This window comes from Telopea speciosissima, chromosome 3, assembly GCF_018873765.1.
Source record: "Telopea speciosissima isolate NSW1024214 ecotype Mountain lineage chromosome 3, Tspe_v1, whole genome shotgun sequence".
NCBI lineage: Eukaryota > Viridiplantae > Streptophyta > Magnoliopsida > Proteales > Proteaceae > Telopea > Telopea speciosissima.
In genome coordinates this window covers 4103237-4118189 of record NC_057918.1, presented here as the reverse complement: position 1 = coordinate 4118189, position 14953 = coordinate 4103237, and the positions used below count along the sequence as shown (strand labels likewise).

Below are 14953 nucleotides of genomic sequence, written 5' to 3'. Positions count from 1 at the left end.
TAGGAGCATTTAACTGAATGTGATTTTTGGGTTTGATGAAGACTGAGTAGGAATTTCAAATGGTCTTATGTTTGAGCACAGAACCACACGACTTCTTTTTCCCATCAAATATTTATTATTGTTACAACATTGACAAGATTAATGTGGAGCCAAATAATATGTATTTGGTAGACCTTATAAAAAAAACCCTCAAAGCCCATTCCATTGGAAGTGTCTCCTATCCTCCATGATATTTGTCATCTGTCTTCTCTGGTTGAGGAATGTACCGTCACCCATGTTTGTAGGGAGATTAACTGTGTTATTGGCTCCCTAGCTAGGGAGCCAGGAGGGTACTGTCAATAACATGTGAGACAGTTTGGTCTAATTCTACTCCTCAGATCCAAGATCTTTGTAACTTAGAGTCCTTGGTTGTATCAGGTTTTTTCTACTTGTCAATTTTAATCCAAATAATAATAGGGTTATTTCCAAATGCCCCCTTGAAAATGGCCAAACTTACAGTTGCCCCCTAAAGTTTCACTAATTCCACGTGCACCCCTATTTTCCAAACTAAGTACCACGATAGTCCTTGCCGTTAGACAGAGACATTATAACATAACGGATCCCAATTTTTTAACTTTGATGGACCATTCTGCCCCTGGATAGGGTAAAATGACCAAAATGATATTACCTCAAAAAAAAAAAAAAAAAAAAACCTGCAACTCATCTTCCCCAAATCGTTTAGGGTTTGGGGAAGATGAGTTCTTGAATAAAAAATCAAGAAGAATTTCAATTCTACCCCTCTTGATTTTCTCATGGAAAACTCAGGAATCTGCCGAGGTATCAGTTTGGAAAATTGAATTTCTTCTTGATCAAAAGAAGAGAAAGGGAAAAGAGAGGGAGGTCTTGGAGCCTGGTTCAATTGCAGAATTTTTCAACTCGATCAAGATTAAACAGCAACTGTTAGTAACCCCCAACTATATTGAATTTCTTCTTGATTTCATTATTGAATCAGAAATCAAGAATGAAAGTGGTTTACGGAAAAGAGTCATTAAAAGGGTATTTGATTTGGTCACCGTTCCATTCTTGATGCCTTCGAAGATGGTAGACGCTACAATATCAAGCTTCGATCAAGTTTTCGAGAAGTTCATGCCTGAAGCACCGAAGAATCAATTCAATCTCATCGTCTTCTTAGCCGACAAGGACCCATCCACCTCTCTCAGCTGGTGCCCTAGTATTGCTCATTCTTTTTCCTTTTCTTTCCCCCTTTTCTTATTTATTTTTGGCAAAAAAAATGGAAAATTTCTATCCATACATCAAAACTTACAGTTGACAAAAAACCCCATCCAGACAGAGAACTTTCTCCCTTATCTTATTTTTACCCAACCTTAAACACGAAATGACCCAACAAGTGTTCAATATCAAACCATTTGTTCATTGAATCGTATGCCTTTGAAGAGTTTTCCCAAAGTATTGAGAATTTGAGAATTTTACTTCAACCAAAACCTAGAAACAATAGATGAAATTCAACTAGGCATGGTAAACTTGACAAATAATGTCACACCCCAAACCACCCCCTGGGAGGATTAGGTATAAAGGGTGAAAGGGGAAAATTTATCTTTTCAGCTTTTGAAGTGTTCCCAAGATGGTAGTATTCATGTCTTAAATTTGTTTTCCTTGTCCATTCGTAATTAGAAGATTGTTCTTTGGAGAATTGTTCGATAAGAACTTCCAGCAGAACCCGGCAAAAAAAAGCTTAATTTACGTTATGTAGGTTATGTTTAATTCTTGACAAGAGTTCAAAACTGAATCATGAGACACATATTGGAGTAATTAGTTTATGGATTCCCTTATTATATGGGAAAAGGTTCTCTGAGTCACCGTTCCATTATTGATTTATGATTCAAGAACTCATCTTCCCCAAACCATAAACGATTTGGGGAAGATGAGTTGCAGGTTTTTTTTTTTTTTCCTCCAGGTAAAGTCATTTTGGTCATTTTACCCTATCCAGGGGTAGAATGGTTCATCGAAGTTAAAAAACTGGGATCTGTTATATTATAATGTCTCTATCTATCAGCAAGGACTATAGTGGTACTTAGTTTGGAAAGCAGGGGTGCACATGGAATTAATGAACGTTTAGGGGGACAACTATAAATTTGGCCATTTTTAGGAGGGCATTTGAAAATAACCCATAATAATATTTGTCATGTATTGTACACAAAGAGCCTAGTAATTCGATAGGCGGGCATAGCCAGACCAACCCAACACCTTTAAAGTTTAAACTGAACTTATTAGTGAGCTAGGCTGGTTCAATAGTGTTAGTGGGAGATTAACACCATCCATTTTATGTAGTTAGGATTCCATCTTTCTTTCTGAGTCCTTAAAATAAACCCCATCCTCCCCGTCAAACAAACAAGGCCCAAGAGAAGAAAATGGTGATGTTATATAGAGTCTTTTTCACCCCTGCTCTTTGCTCATCTCTCTTTTCTACTCACTCCTCTATGAGGCAGTGGCATTTTGTCTCCCTTTGACCGCTCATCTCTCTTTTTATAAACTTTGATAATAGATTAATTACATCATCAAACATGGGTATTAGTATGTCGATGAATCTAACGCTCAACCAGATCGCTAGCGAGAGCTCAAAATAAAAGCAAGTTGTGATTTCTACTTTACTAGAATATGTGGATAAAAATTTTGAATGGAAAAACATGCAATGGAGGCCAACGATCCTGAGGAGAGGTTGACGTCAAGGGAGAACCTAGTGAGGGGGGAGGAGGTTCTACAAGCATGTGGTCGAGGTGGGGGCTAGGTCATATGGTCATCACAGTTTTAGGTATCGGTATCAGAATTGGTATTGGTATCATATTCGTATAGTGATAGCATCAAAAATTGATATTGACATGGATTGGTCATATCGGTCCAAAAGTGACCAATTTTTTGAATTTCCGGCTGAAAACTTTTTTGTTTTGTTGTTTTTTTTGGGGAGACAGGAGGGGTATCCGATTTTCGTTTATTTTTGTTTGTTAAAGTGGTGAAAGAAAACTTACTCCATTTTGCACCACCTTGCCATCCTTGTTATTCACCTTGAATCAGGATTTAAAAACCAAGAATAGATATCTGGATCGGTCACATGCCGATTCCAATCCTAATCGGAATCGGCAGGGAAAACCTTAAAATCGAGTAAATAACAGGGACCAGTGATTCAGATCCAGCGGCCTCGGACGAATCCGATCCTATTTTTAAATCACCGTCTCGAGCCAAATTCCCCAACGCGTTTCCATCCCACGCTCCCTAGTTCCCACTAAACAAACGGGACTTTAAAGAGAAAGCTGGCCGTCTAGTGAAACTTTCTTCGTAAAATAAAATACCCTTATTATATCGAAAGTTGCCATTCATATCCGCTTTATAAAACACATAAACACTCCCTGGTTGCCGACTTCGCATATCTATTGACGATTTGGGGTTTTCCTGGAAGGAGCGGTGCCGGCGTTCTCTTTATTTTTCTTTCGATCGTCGGTAAGCCTTTTATCATCTCTGGTTTCTGGTTTTGACTGTTATTCCGTATCGAGGAGGAAAGTTGAGAAGATTTATTGAGTTTTATATTCTGGTAATATTTTTGGATTAGCAGTTCGATTGATCGGTGTTCGCTTTCTCGATCTGCTATATCTCTGCTGATTCCAGTCGCAAAGTGTATATTTTCGTGTTATGTTACCGGTAGAGAAGATTTCCGAATGATTCTTTATTGTTATTAGATTTGATGCGTGTGTTTCGATTTGCTAGGGTTTGGTTTCGATATTTTTGAAACTAGGGTTTTCCGAGAAACGAGTTCACGCTCGGGTGGGACGGGTACTCTATAGGTTTCCTGTTAGGGTTTTGTTGTTGGTTATCTAGGGTTTTAATTTTGTGGAACTAGAGGTTCAATTCGATTATTTCTCTATATCCCTTTATCACTGATTTGAGGGACGAAAGAGCTTTAGAGTGTATGGCGGCAGGAAGACATGGTGGCTACCGTGATAACGAATTCAGAGACCGTGAATCTGATCTCGAGGCTTCAAGGAGGAGAGATTTTTATCACGCGAAGGAAGATTATGATCGCGGTCACATCGGTGAACATGACCGCGGAAGAAGTCGCAATCGGGAGTTTGAACGTGGAAAGGAGCGAGATGGCAGGGATAGGACAAGAGTTAGACAGAAGGATATTAAAGAGAGAGAAGTAGTAAATGGCGGTTACCATTCTTCATCAAGCACTAGCAACTCAGGTAGCAGTGGAAGTGGTTACGGACGAGGTAGTTTTCCTGTTAGAATGGCAGACCGTGAACCTGGTGAGCTGTCAAGTGGGAGTGGATCTGATGGTGCTGTTGCTTCTGAATCGCAGGTTAAGGATGTAGAGGTTTCGAAGAATGAAAATGGTTTTAGGTCTCTTCAAGGAAAAAAGAGAAAATTCTCCCCTATTGTGTGGGACAGAGAAGAGAAAGAGCTGAGCAATTCTTCTAAAAATAGAATTGCTCTGACGAGTACTGTTTCTCCACTGCAGCCAAAATCTTCCCGCCAGTCGCCAAACATTGTTCCTGAAGGGGCTGTGCAAATTTCTCCCATCAATCATAGTGACGTTCAGAGCTCACAGTCTTCACCCTTCAAGCCTTCAGTAGTGACTGGGTCAGTGGGGTCTGCTGCATCTGAATCACCAGCAGGATTATCTTTTGCCCCACATGAGCAGCAGTGGAGCAATGATAGGGAACCGGGGCAGCTGGAGGAGGAAGACTTTGTTCCAACACGGAACATTTCATCATCCCGATGGGCAGATGAAGGCAATTCTCCTGCGGATGAAGGAGAAATATCTGATGACAAAGACATGCATAAGAAGAAGAAAAAGATGCCTATGTCTGATATGTTGGACACCAGGTTAAATCCAAAAACATCAAGCCCTGAGCTTGGGGAACTCCCTAGAGAAGGTTCTGAAGGAGCTCGTGCTAAATCATCTGACTCTAATGATGGAGTACATCATGTTTCCTCTGCAGATGAACATGGAGAAAACGAAGTGGATAATAATGACTATATGGACATTGATGGGGAAAATGACCGCAAAAATGTTAGTGATAACCAGTCGGATACAGATTCTGGTTCGGAAGATGATCCCCGTAAAACACCAGAGCCTCCAATTCTGCAACAAAGAAATATAAACATGCTTCAGGGGTGTAGAAGTGTTGACGAATTCGAGAGACTCAACAAGATAGATGAAGGTACTTATGGTGTTGTATATAGAGCCAAGGATAAGAAGACATCAGAAATTGTAGCATTGAAGAAGGTGAAGATGGAGAAGGAAAGGGAAGGTTTCCCACTGACTTCTTTGAGGGAAATAAACATTCTTCTGTCCTTCCACCATCCATCAATTGTGGATGTTAAGGAAGTTGTTGTAGGTAGTAATCTTGACAGTATTTTTATGGTAATGGAGTACATGGAACATGATCTTAAAGGGTTGATGGAAACAATGAAGCAGCCTTTTAGCCAAAGTGAAGTTAAATGCTTGATGCTACAGCTGTTGGAGGGTGTCAAGTATCTTCATGACAACTGGGTTCTTCATAGGGATTTGAAGACATCAAATCTTCTTTTGAATAACCGGGGTGAGTTGAAGATATGTGATTTTGGGTTGGCTCGTCAATATGGGAGCCCATTGAAGCCCTATACCCATTTGGTGGTTACTCTATGGTACAGGTGAGCCCCACAACGTTTTCAGACCGTTTTTTATTTAATGTATATTTATAATATTTTATTCACAGTAGTCCTTTTTGATTTACGTTTGTATCTTCCAGTTTTGTTCGTTCCTCTATTTTCTTGTACTTTCTTATGTTTATATATGCTAGTAGTTATAGGCTATTTAGTGCCTTTGAGTGAATGCTTTTGTGTGACATTTTCTTTTCCTGGGTTTTGTAGTGAGCTTGGTCAAAAACCAAAATTTTAATTCTCTCTATTTCCGTGCTTGATATTTTGATTTTGTTTTTGTGTTTTAATGCCATGATTTCTTGCTCAGTGTCATTACATCAGTTATTTATGTTCACTGTGGTGGTGAAAAGTTATATTGTCTGGGCCAGTGGCTTCTGTTTCCCTGGAAGTTGTGCTTGGCACAGATCTACCAACATGGTAGAGTCTATGTTGCAAATATTTTTACTTGTTTAATTGCTTTTTCTGCATTTCTCATTGCAGTTCTGATATTTGAGGGGTTAAGGTTTGATAAGTCTTTATTTCTAAGGAATGGAGGCTTTCCCAATACCTGTTCCTATTTATTCTTTACTATTTTTTTTTGGTTGATGGCACATCTCATTTCATATTTCCCCCCCTTCTGTGTTTTGGTAATCATGAATCTTTATGAATCTGTTTAAGTTTATTTTGTATTTTATTAATTGGTTTTTGTGCTCCTTGGTTGTGAGGACGGGCCTCGGTGCAATGGTAAGGTTGCTTCATTTCGAGTCGGGAAACAGCCTCTCAGCAAAGTGGGGGTAGGGCTGCGTACATTGTGACCCTCCCCAGACCCTGCAGTGGCAGGTGCCTCGTGCATTGGGGATTGCTGTGCTCCTTGGTTGGATGCCATGGCATATTCATTTCTTTATATACCTTCTGGTGTCATGAGAATGTACAAGTGTATATTAGGTCACCTGTAATTTCACCTTTTAATTACAGGTCAAATAGTTAACTCGTCTTCTGTTTTCCTTTCCTTCTGCAGGGCACCTGAACTTCTATTAGGAGCTAAACTATATTCGACTGCTGTTGACATGTGGTCATTGGGTTGTATAATGGCCGAACTTTTAGCCAAAGAGCCATTATTCCCTGGGAAAGCTGAGGTTGACCAGCTTGACAAGGTGATTACTGTTCCCCTTAACCACTTTACCTTATGAGATCTGCCTTATAGCTAATCATTTTTCATGGTTTACGTTGATTGCAGATTTTCAAGATGCTTGGCACGCCAAATGAGGCAATTTGGCCTGGGTTTTCAAAATTGCCTGGAGTCAAGGTCAACTTTGTTAAGCACCGGTAAGTAACTTTTATGTGTTTCTGCTGTGTATTCTAGCTGACTATGATATCTTGTTTTCTTATTTTTTGCCACTCTTTTCCCAGGCTTCCAGCTTTGGGTGACTCTGTTCAGGCTTTCTGGGTTGCCTAGGTGCAGTTTTCAGTTGCACAATATGTACTTTCTTTGTTTTAGTAACCATTGATGTTTTTCTTTCAGGTATAATATGCTCCGTAAGAAATTTCCGGCCACATCTTTCACTGGTTCTCCAATTCTATCAGATGCTGGATTTGATTTGTTGAATAAACTTCTAACTTATGATCCTGAGAAGGTAATTTTTTTTCCGAGCATTTCTCTGTTCTCTCTCTCTCTCTCTCTATATATATATATATTTTAAAATTTTAATCTGTCAGAGTCTTGGGAGGTCCATTATAAAAAATTTAATGTTTTCGAGTGAGTGATTTGTAATGTTTTACCCATGCCCTATGCAGCGAATAACAGCAGAAGCGGCGCTTAACCATGAATGGTTCCATGAGGTTCCCCTTCCCAAATCCAAAGATTTTATGCCAACATTTCCCGCCCAACATGCTCAAGACAGGTATTTTGATCTTGATCTTTATGAAGTCTAATCAGTAAATAAAAGACTTTCCCTTCCATATTATTTTTAATAAACTTTATATGATTTGATTATCAGGCGTCTACGACGAATTATGAAAAGCCCAGATCCATTGGAGGAACAGAGGAGAAAGGAATTGCAGCAAGGGGAATTAGGAACTGGAGGTTTGTTTAGCTAGGGAAAAGGACATTGAACAGTGACATTTGAGCTACAAACTTCTAGTTTTCTCAGCATTGACCTATGATGGACGTGGTTTAGGTGAGAATTATGTACTGAGTGTGCAGTTGCGAAATCTCTCTGTGAGACGACCATTGATGATGTTCTTTAGCAGGCCCCTGATGATTTGGGTGGAGAAAAATATTCTCTTCTCTCCCACCAACCAAGTTGTGATGCAGGATATTTTCTATCACTTCAAGCATTGGTGATCATAAAAAAAAGTGCATCCTTCCTTTACCCTGCTTTCATCGCAAGGTGTGGCATAACGCCTTTCTTTTCTGGTTAAATTTGGAACTTGTGAATGTAACATATTTTCCATTGGCACATTGTAAACAAAGCTCTTAAAATTTGGCTCTAAATACCATGTTATATGGATTTATTGCTTAGTATCAGTGCTGTTTCTTTTAATATTCAAATTGTGTTTGCAAGAGACGATTGGTGTGAAGCGGAGGGAGCGTGTTATTTGCTTTTTCATTGCAGAAGAAACTGACGGGAAAATTCCACTCCAAAGGTAAATTACCAATTTGTCATTTGTGGAATGTGTAAGCAAAGATCAGGTTTTTTGCCTTCCATCCTTCTGGATTCTCTCACAATTGCAAGTATCACAATCATTAGCATGGTTTTGAAGTGGTTGTAGATAAAATTAAGTGGACGTGCTATAAATTCAATTCATTAAGCAATGGAAAGCTAGTGAATTCTCATAATTTCTGTCAGCTGATTCTTCTTTACTGGCCATATAGGGGGGTAAAACTTTGCTAGTGCATCTACTTGAAAGCAGCTGTAGAGACTGGCCCATCAATATTTCTCAGAGTATGGTTTTTGTGTTCGTGCAGGCATTTCAATTTAACCATTATATTACCCCCCTAACGGATCTCAAAATTTCTTAGTTGGTTAATCCCAGGATGATCATTTGTATTAATTGGTTAATCGTAAACGTTGACCAATTCTTTGCTGTTAGGACTCTCAAGATCCAAACTGAGCCTTGTATGATCATGTGCTGTCTAATCCCAGGATGCTCATTTGTATTAATTGGTTAATCATAAATGTTGATCAATTCTTTGCAGTTAGGACTCTTAAGATCCAAACTGAGCCTTGTATGATCATGTGCTGCCTTTGTTCAATAAATTGATTCAAAATGTTCCTACAACTTGTTGCCTTTTCCATTACCTGCGAAAAAATCTTCTTGCTTTTCTTAATTGTGATTTTTTTCTTTTATTATTCCCCTTTTCAATATTTTGACATTCCTCTTTTTTTTTGGGGGGGGGGGGGTTGGGGAGGAACAAGTGATCTGCGTAGGAATTATATAATGTTTTTTTTTCCTATGTTAAAATTCGATATTTGCAGTGCAAAGAAAATATGCGAGACTCATGAATTGAATGTAAGAAAGAAATAACTTGCTTATTAAAACATATTTTTCCATATATCTGCAGCTTAAGTTGTGGCTTCCTCAAAAAAGTATGAAGCTTTTGATGGTTACTAACCTGAGTAATATGCACATAGTGATCAACTCTTTGAAGCTCTTGAATGAACACCAGTAACATTTTGCTGCAAAGATGTGTTCTTGTGGTCAGTATCCAACCACTGCCCCTCCTATGTCAGGAGAAGGTCATTTATTTTGTTAGCAATCTTTTTGTCTTAATATTAAGGATCGATGCTGTTCGTGCGTGTCCTTATGAATGGCCCCTCGACTCTTAGTATGACTTTTGTGGGCTTCCTTGCACCTAGTCTGTCAATTAGATTGGTTTTTAGAGCTTGGAAAAACTGGTTCTTGATAAAATGGTTGGGAACTACATTTTTGCAATCCCTTTGTCATTTGTTTTACCTTTGTGGTGTGAACAAATTCAAAATTTCGGTGGCTCTGGTGCTTTCATGACAGTTGTCTACAAATGTTACTGCAGTATCAGAGCAAAGCAGTTGAGGAGGTTTCCATCATTCAACAATTTATAGACAATTGTGTTTTGGTGGTCCACAATTTGATTTCTTCAGATGGGGTTCAATAGAGGTACTATTGCCAGCCTTGGTTTTGCTCTTCCTGGACTTTTGGTAATACAATTGAGCTTCTTTTGGTAATCACAAACCAATGTGTTAAAATGAATTGTAATGATTGAATTTTTTATATTAAACTTTTTTTTTTTTGTCCTAGAATTAGTTTGACCATCTCACTCTATCGATCTATTTGGATGTTGTTGTTAAAGAATGAATTTTATTTTTATTATTTGTTAGTTGATTAAAAAATAAAGAAAGTAAATTTATATTCATCTTATTGAGTAATGATATTGAAAGTGCTAAGCTGACTTGTAAATGTCACTTCACAGTGCATTCCAAATATGATCTAGGAGCTTGTCTTGTTTCTCATTTTTTTTTCAAGATTAGTTAAATTGAGATCAGTTTATGTTCATGTATAACATTGAAAGTATTTTCTCATGAAATCAGGCGTTGAGTTACGTCTAGATGGAACACATTGCTGTTATGGTTATGATAGGAAAAACAGTTTGCTCCATAACCTGTGCAAGTCCTGCTTATACAGGGTCATAAAGTGGTGCACTCTTGGGTGTCTTAGCACAAAGTTGGTCTCAAGACTTGTACACATGTCTTCCCACTGACAGTTAGCTTTTTGCCATTGAACCAAGTGATGGCCCTATAGGAACATAAAGAGAGGAGCAAATAAAAATATCTTATACTAATTTCTGCCGATGTACATCCTAAAACTGTATTGCCATTTGCCTGGAGAATAAGCTTGTCTTCAGTTGCAGTATCACTTTATCTGTAGTCTTAGATGAGTTATAGAATGGACACAGTAGGAGGTGGGTCCCTATATGTACAAAAAGAGAGGAGCAAATAAAAATATCTTATACTAATTTCTGCCGATATACATCCTAATACTGTATTTCCATTTTCCTGGAAAATAAGCGTGTCTTCAGTTGCAGTATCACTTTTTCTTTAGTCTTAGATGAGTTATAAAATGAACACAGCTGCCAATAATCTATTATGTAGGAAATGATTTTATTAAACACAGTAGGAGGTTGATCCCTGTATGGGAATAATTTCGGTTTGCCATCACATTGTTGCTGTAATGTATCATTTATAATATGATGGGCCCAAAATGTCCTATAGATCAAAAGTAACAAAAAATAATAAATTTAATTTAATTGAACCCCTCTTGACAATTGGCATGCTTGATCTGCCACTAGATGCTTGTTATGTTTGAGTTGCTTTCTACAGGAGCACTGTTAGCATTATAGCAAGTAATATATAACAATTAATGATTAAATAATTTTAAATTATATGAAAAGAGCAATGGAGGAGAACATATCTTCTTTTGGAGGGTTGGTTGGGGTGGGGGGGGGTTTGTTTATTCGTTTTAAGGTGCAGGAGAACATATCTTTATTTTTGGGGTTTGGTTTGTTGGTTTTAAGGTGTGGATGGTAGGGGATACATCAGATTGTAATGGATATTGTGGTTGGTAGGCATAATGAAACGTTCCTGTGAGACTCTGTACTAGCCTCCTCTGGACACTGATATGTCTGTTGTAATTGTGCCTCTGAGACTTGGTCAAGAATATACTGGTTGTCTACTTGTATAGGTAGAATGGAAGTGTTCCTCTAAGACTCTGTGTCAATCAAAGCTCTTGCAAATCTCAGTTTACTATAATAAATTGTCTCTTGTTTATACCTAAGCTTTGCAACTAGTTCCCTTGAAGTTAACAGGCTATTTGTTTTGAGTAATTATAATGGGTTAGGCTACAATGCTGTCAGTGATCTTTCTTCTATTTAAGAGAGTAATCCCACTGAGCTCAAGTTGGAGAAGAAGCGAAGTTATGAGTCTCCTTTGGATGCTGTCACAACAGATGTTTCCATTTATGTGCAGCCAGTATGGTGTTATGGAGTTTTTGCTCAAATTTAATTTAATTCTCTCTTAATATATTAAGAAAAGAAGTCAAGCATATGCCCCTTACAATGTAGTCCTTAAAACTTTCCCTACATTTAGCATCGTTTGTATTAACCTATTAGACGTCAAGGAGGCAATAATTTGTACTGACAGATGTATACTTTCTTTTGATTGTTGTGATTATATTGTCAGAAGAAATAAATATTTATTTTGAATTTTAACTCCTGTGTAAATTGACTTCGTTATTTCTAAAGTTCATTCACATACGTGGATTACCTCCCTCTGTCTCTGTGTTCGCCCCGTGTAGTTGAGCTAATGTTTATATTACTTACATATTTGTGTTTTCACATACATGGATTACCTCCCTCCGTCTCTGTGTTCGCTCCGTGTAGTTGAGCTAATGTTTATATTACTTCCATATTTTTGTTTTCATAGCTATCATTTTTCCTTGTTCTTTAGCTCATAAGGAGCTTATAACAGTAGGGTCACTTTTCATGTTCCACTGTCCTTCATAATGTATTAGTACATAATGCTTGGGTGTATCTGTAATTGGTGAATCACTATTGTTTGTTGAAGATCTGTATCTGGTTGTTTTCATAATTTCTATTCCCATGTTGTTTTGTCATGGGTTGCCTGAACAGAAACTTAGTAAAAGACAGAATATTGCTGGTTGGAGATGGGGTGTCTTTTTTCAGTCCCTCCGTGACTTTTCTAGTCGCAGTGGGGATTTGGGTCCTCTGCAGCGCGACATGGTGTGTAGCGCACCATCCGACGGCCCACAGCCCAACACACAGGTGGGGTGTTGGGCTGCGTGCCCAAGCACTGTGGGCCGTTGGATGTGCGCTACACATCATGTCGTGCTACAGAGGAGCCCAAAGCTAGTAGTGGTCGTTAAAAGTTTGGTTTGCTGCGTAGGGGTTGATTAAAAACAATGTCATTTATGCCTTTATGGGGGTAGTAGGACAAACTTTTAGTATTCTCTGTGTTGCATCTCTTTTAAATGTCAAGATGCTCATTCTCAAAGAATGGTGTTTTCAGTAGTCTGTCTGCAGGAAAGATGTGGGAATGGTGATTGTGACCACCCCAGTACATTCTATCACTAAAGAGTCACCTTGAGGCGTTACTCGTTTGACTCTTAAGTCTCATACATGAATTATGGTTGAGGTTTCCTTTAATTAAAGGACCAAAATGCCAGTTTGCTGTTACTTCTAACCAATTTCAAATAAAGGTAATCTGTTTCTAAAGTTGCAAAAATATACTGTGAAATCCAAAATTTGATTTTTGACTGGTTTTTCTTGCACTGTTAGGTGACTGCACTATAAAGAAATGATGAATTCTGCAGTCCGAACTAAACAGTTTCAGTTGTGCAAATGTAGAGGGTGTTCTCGAACAATGGACATCATTGGTTGGTTATGATTTGGCTGGGCAAATTGGTCCATCATTGGTTCTGAATTCTGCTTTATTCATAGGCAGCACATTCTTTCTTTTCCTTCTCTCCAAGTCTTCTGTGTAGAACAAAAAATATCCTTTCTCTCCAAGGGAGGAGGGACTAAGAGAATGCATTCCTTTGAGGGGAGGGTGGATATTTTCATTTTTGGTGTTAAAATGATTACTTTGTTGGCAAGCTTATTCTTTACTAAAGGCACAAGTTCCCCACAACTTATCAAAAAAAAATAAGTTGGGCATTATTGGTCTAATACTAAATGGTCTAATAATAAACCTGTACCTAGGCCAGAGTTTAGCCTTTGAGACTTTAGGAAAACCTAGGCCAAGCCCTGTTTCATCCGTGAGTTTTTACTTTTGTGTATTTAGAATTTTGTATGTCATCATGAAATCTAAAATTTGCTCTGGTTATTTTACTTCTTCCATGCTACCTCCTTTTGTTATACATTTTCATTTTTTTCTCCGGAGTTAGGATTACTGCTTCCCATCGGAGCATCTCTCTTTGATGGCCAACATATTATTATGGCTAATGATTCCTATTATGGTGTGTCATGTCAAGGCGTTCATTTAGTTATGGGTGAAAGTTGAAACTAATCTTGCACTATTCAAGTCCTGACTGCCGAGGTGAAGCAACCATTGCAAGATCTCTCCGGATATTCACTACCAATAGGTATTTGATTCTCTTTGGCTCTGGAAGTAGAAGGAAATTAGGAATGCCAATAGGCGCCTATTATTGAATGTATCTAACCCGTCTTTGTAATAAAAGATCTTATATCCATTTGAGTGGTTTGATTTTACGGAAAAAGTATGTGATTTTTAAAAAAGAGTTTCAGTTTACCAATTTAGCCACCCTCTCTATCATTTATAACTAAATTACTCAAAACAAATACTGATATTACATAACTAGCCAAAACAGTATTCACTACCAAATTTTAGGTATTTTATTTTGTACATGTTTATAACTAAATTACGCAAAACAAATACTGATATTACATAACTAGTCTAAACAGTATTCACCACCAAATTCTAGGTATTTTATTTTGTACATTTTTAAACCTAAATGTCCCCTTTCTTTCCTCGTAGTTAGGCCACCGTTCTTTCCTCCCTGCTTGACAGCAGGCGTTCCCCATTTTGAGGCCACACTCCAACTGGGGCAATTGTTCAGACCAAAACACCAAACTCAAACATTGCCCACTAAGGATACGTAATACGCTAGCCTGAATTTCTACTGTGTCATTTCTGTTTTTTAACTCTTTGAATCTGTGATTTCCCACATTCGCCTACAATCGAATCTGTTGAAACCCTTAAACGATCCAATATTTTTTACTTCAGAGTTCAGGGATTGAGTTTTGTTGTAAAAATTTGGATTTCGGAATTTTGGGTTTTTTGGCCTGTTGTGATTCTTCTACCCCAAGAGAGAGAGAGAGAGAGAGAGAGAGAGAGAGAGACAGAGAGATTGGAGATGAGGTAAAGACGCAGTATGAAAGACGAGGATAAGAATGACCGTAGAATGCGTAAGCAGGAGCAGACCGACAATGCTCTTTACCATTGGCATCACCATCGCAGCTTGGAAAGGCAGAGCAGAAGAGGATAAGAGCGATTAAAGGCCCTTTAGAGGGACTGGGGAACCTTGACTCAAAGCTTTATTCCAAGTAAATGGAGCCGGTTACATGGATTCTAATAAAAATAAAGGAAAATAAAAAAAGGGGCACAACAACAATAACAAATCAGTCTAATAGATTCTAATCAGGATTGGCTACACGAGTCATTTCCCTTCAATCAGCTTTATTTGGCATCATACTTAAAACAAG

The 14953-nt window shown here is 38.2% G+C and overlaps 1 protein-coding gene across 5 annotated transcripts; it reads left to right on the top strand.

Annotated features, from left to right (window-relative positions):
• The first annotated feature begins 3375 nt into the window (after nt 1–3375).
• On the top strand, nt 3376–9926 carry LOC122655729 (cyclin-dependent kinase G-2). 5 transcript variants are annotated; one of them, XR_006332000.1, is made up of 8 exons: nt 3378–5688; nt 6695–6830; nt 6914–7002; nt 7199–7310; nt 7471–7577; nt 7674–8066; nt 8241–8322; nt 9710–9926. XR_006332000.1 is itself a non-coding variant. In XM_043850028.1 (6 exons), the coding sequence occupies exons 1-6, from the start codon at nt 3959–3961 to the stop codon at nt 7771–7773; spliced, it is 2274 nt and encodes a 757-aa protein (XP_043705963.1). In that variant the 5' UTR covers nt 3378–3958; the 3' UTR covers nt 7774–8195. The 5 variants fall into 5 exon arrangements, 2 of the variants coding, with proteins under 2 accessions (XP_043705965.1, XP_043705963.1); XR_006331998.1 differs by lacking the exon at nt 9710–9926 and adding an exon at nt 9242–9612; XR_006331999.1 differs by lacking the exons at nt 8241–8322; nt 9710–9926 and having other exon boundaries at nt 3377–5688; nt 7674–7853; nt 7927–8195.
• Nucleotides 9927–14953: the final 5027 nt, after the last annotated feature.

Excerpts from the sequence above, each read along its gene's own strand:
- LOC122655729 (XM_043850028.1), top strand. The coding sequence starts at position 3,959 with ATGGCGGCAGGAAGACATGGTGGCTACCGTGATAACGAATTCAGAGAC. Across the intron at positions 6,831-6,913 it reads AGGTTGACCAGCTTGACAAG|ATTTTCAAGATGCTTGGCAC; the intron begins GTGATTACTGTT and ends CGTTGATTGCAG. Across the intron at positions 7,311-7,470 it reads TAACTTATGATCCTGAGAAG|CGAATAACAGCAGAAGCGGC; the intron begins GTAATTTTTTTT and ends TGCCCTATGCAG.